The 14,849-nt window shown below is 42.4% G+C and overlaps 1 protein-coding gene across 2 annotated transcripts in view; it reads left to right on the top strand.

The window, feature by feature from the left end:
- grik4 (glutamate receptor, ionotropic, kainate 4) overlaps positions 1-14,389 on the top strand; it is a 274,511-nt gene extending 260,122 nt beyond the window's left edge. For both annotated transcript variants that reach the window (XM_069690256.1, XM_069690263.1), the window contains 7 exons: positions 3,788-3,897; positions 4,900-5,073; positions 5,556-5,721; positions 6,630-6,855; positions 7,685-7,813; positions 7,905-8,023; positions 9,527-14,389. In XM_069690256.1, the coding sequence (XP_069546357.1) occupies positions 3,788-3,897; positions 4,900-5,073; positions 5,556-5,721; positions 6,630-6,855; positions 7,685-7,813; positions 7,905-8,023; positions 9,527-9,916 (1,314 nt within the window). In that variant the 3' untranslated portion in view covers positions 9,917-14,389. The remainder of the gene's footprint in view (positions 1-3,787; positions 3,898-4,899; positions 5,074-5,555; positions 5,722-6,629; positions 6,856-7,684; positions 7,814-7,904; positions 8,024-9,526) is intronic.
- Positions 14,390-14,849: the final 460 nt, after the last annotated feature.

The raw sequence follows: 14,849 nt of genomic DNA, 5'->3' as shown, positions 1-14,849 counted from the left end.
AGCCAGCAGTCAACTACCTGCTGCCCCGATGCTCAGTAGCGGTGCTCCCTGTGCACTAGGTCGCCCGTGCACGTACTTTGTCCGCCCTGATGAGGATGACTGACAGCGTAGACAGCTGCTGACAAGATTTGAAACACAGGCACACACACAAACACAAAGCTGCTGACAGCCTGTCTTGCACACACTGGCTCGACTTCCAAAATAAAGAGAGTGTAGACCACCTATATGAGATCACTGTTTAAACAATAATCCCAGCTCATTCGGATGGACTCGGAGGTACTTCTGTTTTTCTCAACTCTTCTCAAGTCAGTGTATATTAGCCACTGTATCACTGATAACTAATTTATTACTGAATTTACCCAATATTTGCAGGTGTAAATGATTTAGGAGTGAATCAATAAATGAATAAAAGGTAAACCTCTATTTAGGACACCATCGACATTACATCACAGCAATCAGGATTCAGTCAGCCTGTCCTATGACCCACCTGTGCTCAAACAATGCTTGGGTAGTGCTCATGCTTTTCTGTAAACTCCAAAAACTGTGGCAAAGCAACTTTAATCCTGCGTCGATTGATTTTTTTTTTTCGCCAGCCCAACAAGCTGTAAGCCAAACATTGACATATTACCAGCTTCAGTATATAACTGTCATGGCAAACAGTAAGCAAACAGTTGCCTATTTCTGCCTCCAGCACATATATAGCAATAATGGCATTCATTTGGATTTCTCTTTTCAGCATCCTGTCAAATCTAAGTCCAATGTTCACTTGCTTTTGCTCTGTTTTGGTCTGCACCAACTCCTTGTGGTAAAATATAGCTCCTTAGCTGCTTAACACTCGACTATGTTTTCCAGACAGTCACTAACCTTGTGCGTCTGCTGTTTGGTGCTGAGCAGGTCGTGTAGTGAGTTCATCAGAACAGGAGTGGTTTGAAAAGTTGACTGCTAAGAGCAGCGAGAGCGAATCAAAACAAGTTTCTGCAATAAAATAAAATTAAAAAGAGCTGGAAGGTGTAAAAACACTCTGCAGGAGCAACATGTCACACAATGTCACTTGATCCATTGCTAATGCGAAATATTGATTAAAGCAGCCTTTAGAAAATGTATATCATATCAGACATCATCGTAACAATGTTCATGTTTTTATTGTCACAGATGATCATTAAAGGGAGTTTCATTTAGCCTCTTTTTTCTAGTTCTTGGTTTGACGTAAGATGTTTGTAAAATAGTAAAAAAAAAAAAAAAATGCTTCCAGAGAGAATCTCCTGACATTGTTTGGAAATGTGCACACTGATTTTGAATACATTCCCCTTTTAGCCTATCTGAATCTCTGTATGCTCATTAGTGATTCTGCAGCAGCCTCACCATGGATAATTTCCCCTCCACCTCCTAAAAACATAACTTTGACTCTGAATCTTAAAGCAAATATATTACAGCACCAAAGTCAAGATTTCTGAGCAGCACAACTCCCACTGCTTCCCTGTTGTCCTTGTAATCTTTGTCTCTTCCTACCTTTCTCTCTGTCTCTATTTCTGAGTTGCTCTCCTGCACCTTCACTTCTCTGCCATCTGTTAGCATGGAAGACCAGAGTCTCTGCTGTTCCCTTTATCTTAATAATAGCACCTTGGTGGAAGCTTAAGGTGTGGGCAAGCGATGCCAGTTGTTCACAAACCGCTGGTTCAGCATGCACCAATCTGGACCAGCAAACAGGGGGACTCATGTCAGCACATCCTGCTCTTACCCCAATTATGCCAGTGCCAACTAGATGCAGCTCGGCAGTGACACTCACTTTACAACAGTACTCTCCCTCTTAAATGGCCTTTGTGTGTGTGAGCACTTCGATGTTCTATTTTCAGCCTGCTATCATCATCATCATCATCATCATCATCATCATCATCATCATCAACAAAATGCATTCTATAGATAGACTGGCATACATTATGACTGGCAGTAGGGTTTTAAATTCTGCTGAATATTATAGTGAATCTTACTTTCCTCTCCAACTTTCGGCACCACTCCTTTTTAGCTCAGTCAGGCTAATATGCAAGTGATTACAGACGCATTCATGAATTTTCATCTCTGCACAAGTCTAAATGAGGATTCGTTTATCATAACAAAATAATTTCACCCTCTTTGTCTCAAATTTAATTTTGGGGGGCCTCAGAGATGTTTTACCGCAGTGTTTTGGCATGTGTGAGGTCACCAAGGAGAACTTAATTGAGTATATTTTTTTTTTTGCACAAAAGGGGTTTGGGCTTGTTGCGGTGGACTCCACAGTGCTGCCTGTTGACACAGAGATGGATATGGAAATTCTATATGACTGAGTGTTTCCATGCCTCATAACAACACACGGACAGTTGGTTGTTTGATCACCTCCGCTATATAACTGCTCGTCTGGCTCTGACACCCACCTCCATTTCATAGTCACTAACAGATGGTGGACTTGCTTCTGTGTGTAAATGGCTGATATTCCCTTGTTGGCATTCGGTCATACGAGCTATAAGCTGAGCATGCACGTAAGATATACGAGCATGCACAAACACACACACAAAAATAAGCACACACAATCACTCTGACACGGGTTTATCGGTAGTTAGTTTCATTTAGAGGACAATAGCTGTTGCTGCTGGGTAATGAAACATTAAGAATTAGCCCCTATAGCCTCATGGGTCTTCTGGGCGCCAACCTTATTTTTGCCACTTTATCTCCCAGTTACCAACTCAAACTAATATATAACAGCCTAGCTGCTTTGGCACAGCTAGCTTTTTTTCCCCAAGCCAAAGCTATTAATCTCTTTCACTTTTTTTTTTGTCTTTCTCTGGGACACTGTGCACTTCCACTCATACTGGAAGTCAACTATAGGTCACGGAAATGAATTTGTGTTTAATGTAGCTGTAATGGTTTAGCTGATTATTTGACCTTCCCCTCTCTACTGTGTACAACTCTGTGGAGTGTGCAAATAGTTGCTGTTGTCTTCATTACTTTTAGTAATTTTGCTCTCGCATACATTTTTATGATTAGACCCAATATTGTACCTAATACAGTTTTATGTAGAAGCAAAATATATACCAATTAACAGGAAATAATTGTCAGTCAATATCTGTATTTGTTGTTTTTTTTGGTGCCAGAATCTGGGAAATAAACCTCTTATCTATGATGTATCAGTATACAGCCCTGTGCCACTCTGTTGACAATTCATGGGAGACTGAGTTTGTGCTTTCATACAATGTTGATTTGAATGTTGACATGCAAATGAGATTCATATAATTATAGTGCTATCTTTTTAGTACAGGAAAATCTACGCTTATCACATCAAAATTCCTTTATTTACTGTCACTGTCACCGTTTTCATCTTCTCCAAATTACACAGGCAGCAGTAAATGTTGGTTAACACAGACCAAATTGGGCTGAGGCAAGTGAATCGACGTTGAAATGCAGCAACATTTCTTATTAATTAATCTTGGCACTGACTGTATGGAGGTGATGTGAGAAACGGTTTCTTGCATGCTAATGAGTTAATTGTCTCCTCTACAAGTAAGTATTTAACCTCTTATTGTCTCCTTCAGCAGAAGCCCTTGTTGGGTTGGCTTGTGTTACTTCAACATAAAATCAAATGCTTGGTCTGAAGAGACTTTAATGCTTTAAACCCTGCACTGTGTGTGTGTGTGTGTGTGTGTGTGTGTGTGTGTGTGTGTGTGTGTGTGTGTGTGTGTGTGTGTGTGTGTGTGTGTGTGTGTGTGTGTGTGTGTGTGTGTGTGTGTGTGTGTGTGTGTGTTGTGTTGTGTTTTAGGGACGTAGGCCAGGCTACTTCTCCTTCCTGGATCCCTTCTCCCCTGGTGTCTGGCTCTTCATGCTTCTGGCCTACTTGGCTGTCAGCTGTGTTCTCTTTCTGGTGGCTAGGTAAAGAGCTCACCCTTAAAACACAGTTGACACATGAGAAAGAGAGAGCGAGAGAGAAAGACTGAGAGACAAACAAAGAGGTTGGGTACAGAGAGTAAACCACAAAAAGGTTTGTTTGGGAGATATACAGAGGAGGAAACAGGTGTCTGTTGTCTTGCTTCTCTTCAGTCTCTGAAGTTGATCTTCCACATCACAGCGAAAGAGAGAGTTTTCCTCTCAGTGGTGGGTCTCCAGCAACACACTGCCACCTGCTGGTCATGGAGGGAACTGACAGAACTGCTGCTGAAGAGCATTATATGAAACATTACAAGTTTTTCTGGATCTTATGAAGACACTTTAATGCAAAAAAAAAAAAAAAAGTCTTATGTAACACCTCTTGGAATGAAATTACAGGTGTCCAGACCGGTAAATGTATTACCTCCGCAGTGAGAGCTGAATGGATGGTATCTGGTATGCAATATGAACAACATCTATAGAAGATGAGTCACGTAATTTGGTACTCTCGCTTTTGCTGATGTTTTTTTAGGAGGAATATTTCCTCTTTGGTCAAAGTGGGAAATATGTAAACTCTCTATGTCCCTTAAAATCTTACTTTCTGCTTTGTAACTTTTTTGGTGGATCAGAAGGGAATTGCAACCTAGTTATATGGATTGTTATCTCAATCCAGCACACAACAGAGTTGTCACATAATTTAAGATTCATGCAGCAACCTCTGAACATACTAGTTACGCTGCCTCCTTTCCTACGGTTTCGGTAGGCAGCACATAGGGAGTGAAAAACAGGTTGGTTCTCTCTCTGGAGAGCCAAGGTGACTTTGTGCTCAGTTGTCTGTTCAAGTTGTTTTGCTACCTCACTCCTCTTTCTGTCTCCATTCCTCTCACTCCCTGTATCTTGAGTGTTAATCTTATCTGAATACTAAATCCAACTTTCATTTCCACTCTTGTTGGCTATATTTCTCCTGAGTCTCCCTGTTGTCTCACCTCATTGTCTTGTTCTCTCCAGATTGACACCATATGAGTGGTACAATCCCCACCCTTGTCTAAAGGGACGCTGTAACCTGCTGATCAACCAGTACTCGCTTGGCAACAGTTTCTGGTTCCCGGTGGGAGGCTTCATGCAGCAAGGATCCACCATTGCTCCTAGAGCTCTGTCCACACGTTGTGTCAGTGGAGTGTGGTTAGTATTCGCCAGAGCGACACAAAACAAGAGCATTCGCATGTTTTCAGCTTTCACATCCACAAAGATGTACGCACATTCAATTCTTTTCTGTCTTTATTTTGTTCATATCACTCCATCATGTAATGCATTTAATCTCTGATGTGATCTTGAAGCATAAATCCAGATTACCAGGACATCAGCATTCAAGAAGAGATAGTGATGACATTTGTGTGTGTGCATGCACGAGACATCGTCTGTGTGATTCCGCCTTTGCAGCAAAAACGTCACGCAAACCAAGCATTGTTACCTATCTCCATACGCACCCACCCATTCATCAATCCACCTCATCATCCCTGTCGTGTCTTCTCCTCTCAGGTGTGCAGTTATTTTAATCCTACGACACTTTCACCCAGATAATCCATCTTCATACATCAGCCTGCTCATTTACATACATTTATAGGTGAATACATATGTTCTTGTCCTCTGCCTTTCCTACACAGGTGGGCCTTCACATTAATCATCATTTCATCCTACACCGCCAACCTGGCTGCCTTCCTAACAGTCCAGAGGATGGAGGTGCCTATTGAGTCAGTCGACGATCTGGCCGACCAGACGGCGATAGAGTACGGCACCATGCACGGAGGATCCACAATGACCTTCTTCCAGGTTGTTACACATATCGCTGTATATGACACATTGTTTATATTCTTAACACATAGATACATAATAGAAGCACAGTTTCAGCTCATAGCCTCTTCAATCAATGGGCCATCTGTGATGTTATCCTCGTCGTCACCTTTCTGTCCTTCCTGTCTTCCTCCTCTAACCACAGGCTTTATCTGTTTCCTGTCGGTTCTTTGCCACAACCATTCAATATCCTCCTCCTCGGGGAGATGGGGCTCTGTCCAGGTTCCACACTTTCCTCTTTCATCTTCTGAAGATTTGACCTCAGAGAAAGAGAAAAAGAGAGTGATACAGGAGAGAGAGACGGTGAAGGATGTTATTGGGGAAAGAGGAGAGAGACATTAGCCTTGTATTCCTCTGTGCTTTTACATCCACCGGGCCTTAAATAAGTCAAGGAAGACAGGCCAAGAGAAAGTAGAAGACAGGTAGAGATGTCAGGAGAGGTTTTCAGTATTTCAACCCTAACCGTGACCCCTAACCCCTGAACCCTAACTCCTGACCCTTACCCTAAAACTATACCAAGGGAAGCAGCTAGGGGCACCAAACTTGGCATGCAGGAAGGTGGGGCCAAGGGCAGCATACACACAAAATTCGGGAGACCATCACTTTTTTCTTTTGAATGGGGATCTATGGCAGCTATGCCAAGTGAGGGCGCCAAATTGTACAGGCCTAAGGGGGACCTGAGGACAATCACACACACCAACTTTCAGATCCCTGAACACCTTTCCTCTGGAAGTTATCAAGAGACCATCACCTATTTTTTCCTGGTTATCACCCCTAACTCTAACCCGAGAAGAAAAAATAGGGAATGTGTATCGTCAACCATCTGTCTCCCTCATCTGAGTGTGTCCGTCTCTCCTGATCGTATCTCGTCTCCCGCCACTGTGCAGAATTCTCGCTACCAGACGTACCAGCGCATGTGGAACTTCATGCACTCAAAGCAGCCCAGCGTGTTTGTGAAGAGCACAGAGGAGGGGATTGCCCGTGTCCTCAACTCCAACTACGCCTACTTGCTGGAGAGCACCATGAACGAGTACTACCGCCAGAGGAACTGCAACCTGACTCAGATCGGAGGACTGCTGGACACCAAGGGCTACGGCATCGGCATGCCACTGGGTGAGTGGGAGTGAGAGACAGTTACGAAGAACTGAAAGTGAGGGAGGAGGAAAGGAGAACTTGACTCAAACAGTCTGGAGATCCAATGGATATAAGTTACTCAGACAGAAGACGATTTATCAGGGCTGTGGAGGTGAAAAGAAGTTCAGTGTAAAATGAAGGCAGCGGAGGACGGAGCTGATGTTTTTACTGAAACGCACAGTATAATTCATAGTGAAGCCAAGAAAGAAGAATGAAAAGCATGGGCATTAGTTGGAGGATACAACATAAACGTCACATTGGACAGTTAAGCTGAAAAGCAAAGCCAAACTATTAACTGCTATCATGGGGCAAAATGATGCAAAGGTGAGAAACTAAAGGAGACTTACTGCTAGATTTTAATAGAGCAGCTGTTTGACACGCTGTGATGGGAGAAGTGAGGACTAGCGAAGGGAATTTGAAATATTGTTTCTGTTGAATGTGAAACTGTTTGTGTACGACTGGCTTGCTGCTCTGAGAGTATAAACACTGGGTTTACCAACACTTTGATCTCACTTGAATCAAACTGCAGGCTGGGGAAAAACACACCTTAAAGTAAACAAGATAAATTTCAATTTGTTTGATGTGTAAACCGTCTCTTTAATGGATGATGTTGCATACTGCACGCTGTGATGTGACCTAAACAACACTGCAAAATCCTAGTAAGCCCTTTAATCTTATATTTGAGAACTGCTTTTTACAGAACCAAAGTCTAATGGGGTGACATGGTTTCACATTTACCGTGGTGAAAAATGTACAAAAACGAATCTTGCTTTAACAAATTTGAGCTTTGCCTCTGTCTTTTCTCCAGGGTCAGTGTACCGTGATGAGTTTGACCTGGCCATCCTCAAACTGCAGGAGGACAACCGTTTGGAGATCCTCAAGAGGAAGTGGTGGGATGGAGGCAAGTGTCCTAAGGAGGAGGACCACCGCGCCAAAGGTTTGTCTCTGGTCAATCCTCATCTTGTTTGATCATCAGCACTTTGTCAATTTGTCCTCATTTTCTCCACCCTCTCCTGGCATCTCTCCAGGTCTGGGGATGGAGAACATCGGCGGTATCTTCGTGGTGCTGGTGTGTGGCCTGCTGGTGGCTATCTTCATGGCAGTGCTGGAGTTTGTCTGGATGTTAAGGCAGGCACCAGGAAATGAGGTGAGAGAGGGCTATCTAACCTGCATCTGCTTTGTCTCCCTCTCCCCTCCCTGGCACCCACTCCCTCGCGGAGCTGCTAGGTTTTCCCACAGTGCACAGCTTTGACAGGAAGTGTAGCAGGCGTCTTCTCCTTCTTCTTGTGGGTTCCACTTGACAAAGCCTTCTTCCGCCCAGCCTAGGAGACATAATCAGCACAAAACCAAAGATATACCTCACTTTTACCTCACTCACAGTGCATACATGTATAGATTATTTTTCATTTTGTAGCACTAGAATATAAACTCTATATATCGCACAGAATATACATAATGTCCATAAACTAGAATATTGAATGTAGCTACATCTTAAGGGTGGTGTTTACAGGTTGCTGCCAGTAAGAGTACTTTCATAAAAGTAAATGTGATTGTATTATTTTAGCCTTAACCTAGTGACCTTTTTTTTATGTAAAAGATGCCTTTGACTGTGCACACATCTGCACCCAAAATCCAACTGTCAGAGACTTTGGAAATCACTCGTTCCATCAGAGGGTAAATGATGGACAGTAGCCTAATGGACTAGTGTTCTGTCAACCAGAACTTTGCATTAATAATTGACTGTCGGTACAACCAGATGTGGGGAGCAGATGGGAGAATCAGTTTTCAAATTACAGATTTGGAGTAAAAAGCAGTTTGAAGTATTTTCTGCTGTATGAACTTTACAAGAAGTCACACATATATATAACTCAGAAGAGTTTAGTGTAAGTGAAGACGCTCTGCTGTGCCATTAGGTTAAGCAACCAGAGAAAGATGTGCATGCAGTGAAATAATTATATCTGATGTGATTCCTTTAAAAGACACTTGATAACTGTTTGGCCTCCACACTGTGACTTTAATTCAATAAATATTCAGAATGTAAAAATCAAAAACCAACTCATGTGATTTTTCTTTTCTGAGCAGCACAGATTGATGTTACACACTAAATTGGGAACCCTGTGTGTGTGTGTGTGTGTGTGTGTGTGTGTGTGTGTGTGTGTGTGTGTGTGTGTGTGTGTGTGTGTGTGTGTGTGTGTGTGTGTGTGTGTGTGTATACCTGTGTGCATCTGTATACTTGTTACAGTGCTCATAACTTCCTATAACTTATCCTGTGTTGCTCCTGAGCTGCAGTATCATGTGATTGTAATTGTTTAAGTTTACGTCCGGTATTTCACTAGTGAAGCACTCGATCATAAGTCCAGGAGATAAAATGTGTGTGCTACGTGTGTGTATGTGAGAATTAAGTTAAACATTCCATATGTACTGTACGTGTTGTTATTTTTACTGCTTCAGTCTACACCAGCTATTTCTCTGATGCTCTCGCTGTTTGCTGATTCTGAAGATAACCACGAAATGCATGTTACGTCTGTTATGTCCATCAGTCTGTCCTGATCAAGTCAGTCAGTCAGTGAGTTGTCTGGCCTCTCTCCCTTTCTCTCCCTCTCTTATCCCCCTCTACCCTATCTTTTTCTCCCTGTGTGTGTGCTTGCAGCAGTCAGTGTGTGAGGAGATGCTGCGGGAGCTCCAGGGGATCGTTCTGTGTCGCGACAGCCTGCAAGTGAGGCGCCGGCGGTCGTCATCGATACTGCGGCCGCGGCCCTTACCTTTGGAGGAACGCCGGGCGCGAGCTGCCGCCGTCAGCCTCAGCAACGGCAAACTGTGCGGGGGCACCGGGCTGCCTGAACCCCTCTCTCACAGACTGGCACAGGAGGCTGCCTTGGTTGCCAGGGGGTGCAGCCATATCCGCATTTGCCCCGAGTGCCGACGCTTCCAGGGACTGAGAATGCGTCCTACGGGGGCCCCTGGGGCCCTACCATCTCCCACGCACAGCGAGGAGAGCATAGAGTGGGACAAGACCACAAATAGCAGTGAACCTGAATAAAGCTCGGTGAATCCAACAGGACTGACTTTCCCAGCAGCCACCTCCCTTCTTTCCAGGGATCAAAGATCATGTGGTATTTTGATTCACCCATTTGGAGCTCGTTCTTGCACTTAAAGGGCAGGACAATGCTGTGGACTTTGTTTTGCCCGAGAGGCAACAGCCAGCAGTCATTTTTTTGGAATCTCCTTGGGTGATTTTTTTTCCTTGGTCATAGGAAAAACTGATGAGTCTGTCTCGTTGTGGTCTGTCCCTGTTGGCCCTCTGTACCGTGTGAAAGAGGACAGACAAAAACAGCTACGAGGCATTTGTACTATGCAGTATTTTCAGTCATTTATCATTGTGCTGTTTCTTTTTTTTTTCCTTTTTAAATTATTTCTGTCCTCTGTTGGGTTATCAGTACTGAATATTGTTATTCTATTGTTGGAAAAAAAAAAAAAACTTTAAACAAGTTGCTTTTTTTTTTTTTATCTGACAATTTACTGTATGAACGTATATTGCCTCTGAAGAGCTGCAAAGAAGAACAGACGTTATAACGCAAGGTCATCCTTCAAATCCTTTTATTTTGAAAGTGCCAAAAACCATAAGTATTATCTTGTGGCTGAAGAAAGCACCACAGCCCTGAGAAGACAACAAATTCAACAAAACCTAGAAAATAAACATACAGACACATGGACTTCTTTTATAGTAGTGATATTCTATTAAAAAATGTTTTAACTGTTGGTATCTCTGAAAGACAGCAATGCATGTCCAGAGGTGTTGGCAAGTGCTCATGGAACGATTAATCACTAAAGTGGTGGCTGAGTAGTGAACTTAACAGAAAGAATGGCTTCCATCTTAAAAACATTGTGGCTGCACACACAAACCCACCACCTGCGTCTTCTTGACTTTACCTTACCCTTCATCTGCCCTCCATAGTTGACACTTGACACATTTACTGCCTCATCACCAGTCCTCTTTATGATCCCTCACAAATATATACACAGTCTCTCACACAGCATACCCTGTAAGAGCTTAGAGGTCATTCTCTCCTGCGTACATATTCGCGAATGATTCGCATTTCACGAGGACAAGTCTGTGTAGGATGAAAACCCAGTATATATTAGAACCAACCAAAATCATCAAGTAAAGGGATTTTTGTTTCAGCAGTTGACTTGAGTTCTTTTAAATGTCAAGGCAGTTAAACTTTTATTGAATATGATGTTTTAACACTGCTTCGAGGAGTATTTCAGTTCACATCAGACCAGATTTGCCCTGACATTTTCATAGTTTTGGTTTTTGCATCAAACCAAACTTAACATATATTAATCATGGAGTTCTTTGGAGGCAGATTTTTTTATGCAGATGCCAGAAAAGCTAAACAATGATTCAGTCCAGTTGTGTTTCTGTTCAGTTTTACTCACCACAGCGTTTGATGTTAGTTCATTTAAATTAATTCAGGTTAAAATGACTTTATGTTTCAATCAGAAACATATGAATCCAGTTCGGTTGTTTGTATTGACAGAATAGTCGCTTTTATTTGCATTTTACTAGCCATACCTTCAGAATTGAAACCATGAGGACAAACCACCGGCGACAAGATTAAGAAGCTGTTACTCTCTGCATAGACACACGACTTATCATTTTCCTGATGTACCGACCGGTATGTTGGTGTCACTGTATGATAGCCTGAGTGTTGCACAGTGAGAATCAGCGGTCACCCACCTGTTTGCACCACCTGTCGCTTATCTCTGGTGTGTCCATCATGTTAAATCTGCCCATCAGGTTCTGTCAATCTCTCAGAAACTAGGCCACCAAGTCAACACAGCTTTGAGGTACCGCTGCAGCATCTCGTGCTTTCATTAGCTGCGCTCACTTTCTTACTTTGGCATTTTTCCCCTCCAGGTTTTCACGTTTTGAAATTCACTGCATATGCTCTTTAAACATATAGAAGGGATGAGTGTTTCAATTAGGTGTGTTTAAAAGTGTTAGTGTTCATTTACAACCATGAAGCACTAACACTCTCATCACATTGTTAAATCATTATGTCATTTGTTTTACCATTTCATATGCACAGTAACATCACCTTTACTGCTTCTATATTTTTCAGTCATGCTAATGCATCTAATCCTCCAGTAGGGAACTATTGCTGACCCGCAGAAGGTGCGTTAAAACACAATGATCAACAGGGTTTCCAGTAGTGGTCCACTGCTGATTTTTGTATTACAGGCGTAATACTCATTCGACATTGATTATGTGAATAGATCACAGAGATGCACAAATACATGTGTGGAAATATTTATACACACACAGTATTGAACACTTTCACAGGTTGTGAGCGTATTGATGAAAAAGAGTTTCTGCCCACAGTTGATGTAAACTTTCTGTATTTCTTTATATAATAACTTGTTAAAATTGAATTGCCGAGCAAATAACAAAGACAAAAAGACCCATATTTCATTAAGGTTTTATAAAAGAAGTTTCTACCCATTTGCTGAATGTCACTAAGAAACTCGTGAGAGTTTGAAGTCTCTCGCTGCTCACAATGCAAACTCCTTAACCACTGAAAACATTTACACGGGTGCTAAATCAAGCGTAGTCGGAATGAGATTGCCAATTACCTTGAAGGCATGAAGAGCAGTAGAGTAAGAATTAAAACAAATCCCACTGAAACACTGGGCGACCTTCTCCGGGAGACCACAGAGAGATGGCAGGGTTTGGCTGCTATATTTTATCCGCTTTATTTTCTTATGTTGACATTTTTATTTCATTATGAATACATTTCTATAAACAGCCTCAATTCTGTGGGGTTCTGGTTTTCGTCTCTGCTTTGCTCTGACATTTTTGACCTTCTCAGCTGTTTAGATCTGTCATGCTAAATAGTTCCCGAGTGCACTTTGTTTTTTAAGTTTTATTATTCAACTGGGAGAAATATTCCGCACCTGCTTTGTTGTGATATATACGGATGCAGAGGAGCAGTACGAGGACGTATGGGTTTCTGGCTGAGTAAACATAACAACTGTTGAGTGAACCAGAAGGATCCGACGCATCTACCTATCGTTCATCTTCCATAACTGAATTAACGCCTGCACATTCGCGAATCCTTTGAACAGCTGAGAATTTGTGTGGGTGGGAAGCCTAACGGGAGCTAATGAGTTTAACAACTCTCTCATGTGCTTCATAAGCATTCATTCACCCGTGGTCCATCTATCACTCTGATTTTCGGTGGTATTTCTGTCTTTTCTGGATAGTGAGAGAACATCACACAACACCCTGCATCTAATTTACAGTTTAATTTAGACTGCACCTCCCCCCCTCCCTCAAACACACACACACACACACACACACACACACACACACACACACACACACACACACACACACACACACACACACACACACACACACACACACATCCCCACCATCCCCGACCCTCTCTGAGTGCTCGTCTCATAATCTTTCCTCTGCAGCATTATCAGTCTCATATCAGTAACCTACATGTCACAGTGCATATCTACAACACACACGCACGCACACGCATACACAAGGCGTGGCACACAAACACTCACCGCCACCTGTATGCCACTGCTGTGTTTATTGCATTGTGCTCATGCTTTTCCTTCTGCCTCTGGTGGATTTATGGAGCCCATGATGAGCATTGAGTGCCTGCAGAGGTGTGTGAAAATCGACTTCCCTCTTCAGGTTTACCCAATTGTAGCACATAGCAATACCAATTTCCTTGTAGTCGATTGTTATCGTGCAAGGGGTTAGGAAATATAGTGGACTGAGCCTGATGCATTTCACCACCCTAACGGCTCCCATCCCGTACACTTGTAGAGATTTTAGTTTTTTTTTATCCACCCATTCCATGTAAATATTTGTGTTTGTTTGTTTAGTTTGACATTTCACTCACCAAAAAAAAAATCTGATTTTTGAACTTCCCAAGCCAAAACGGGGAAACCTGAGATATTTATAATTTTTTGTAAAATTGTTGGCCTATAACTTCACATTCAGTTAGATTTTTATTGTTTTTTTTAATGGCACTTGTGTTTTGTATTCATCACATTTCTACTACCAAGATTGCATTCCTTTGTGAAACAATTGCTTTCTCTTCTCTGACATCAGATTTCCCCAAAGTTAACGTCACACAATGTAAACATCCACCTTATAACAGCCACTAATGAGCACCGGATCTATGGACGCCACCTGATAGAAATAACAGATTATCAGTGAAAACTACCGAATTCACAGCGACACTGGTGCACATTTTAAGTGAGAGCTTTCCTATTGATTTGCTGGCAATTAATTGCGAAGAGCTTTTTGTTGTTGTTGTTGTGTGCTCAAAGAAAAGGTGTTCAGAGTGCAAGAATTCTCTACAAGGTGAGATGCTGTCGAGGCTGTTATACAGCCTTTTGTTCACTGACAGCTGCTGAACATATTGACCAAAACATCTTGACATTGTTTGTCTTTCAGAGAAATAAAATGAAGCTTCATTTACTTTGTGCTTCGTTTCCTCACTTTTCATTACTTCCTTGATCGATGGCCCACAGAGCATTGATTACCTGGTTTTGTGTGTGTGTGTGTGTGTGTGTGTGTGTGTGTGTGTGTGTGTGTGTGTGCGTGTGCGTGTGCGCGTGCACGTGAGTGGGTTCGTGTAAGTGTGTGTGCATGCTTAGGTGTGTTTGAATGTGATCTCTTTTTTGCACAAGCCTCAAAGGGGAAAATACAGCGTGGGCATCTTGATCCATCATTACCCAAAAGCTGGACAGATGCAGAAGACAGCAAAGTCAAATTACTCTGGAAGTGTAGCAGCCAACACTCTTTGTCAGGTATTCAACAGAAAAATGAAAGAATACAGCTTCTGTTGTAGAAATTGGTCACTTGGGTACTTCATAACAAAGCCACATCAGATTTCTTACAGATAGAGGAGTCATAAAACTGTTGACTGTCGACCAGA

This window comes from Brachyistius frenatus, unplaced genomic scaffold, assembly GCF_029030835.1.
Source record: "Brachyistius frenatus isolate BFR_SWC_R1_liver_20210118 unplaced genomic scaffold, ASM2903083v1 Contig_1, whole genome shotgun sequence".
NCBI lineage: Eukaryota > Metazoa > Chordata > Actinopteri > Embiotocidae > Brachyistius > Brachyistius frenatus.
The sequence above is the reverse complement of the archived record's forward strand: the minus strand, read 5'-3'. Positions and strand labels throughout refer to the sequence as shown.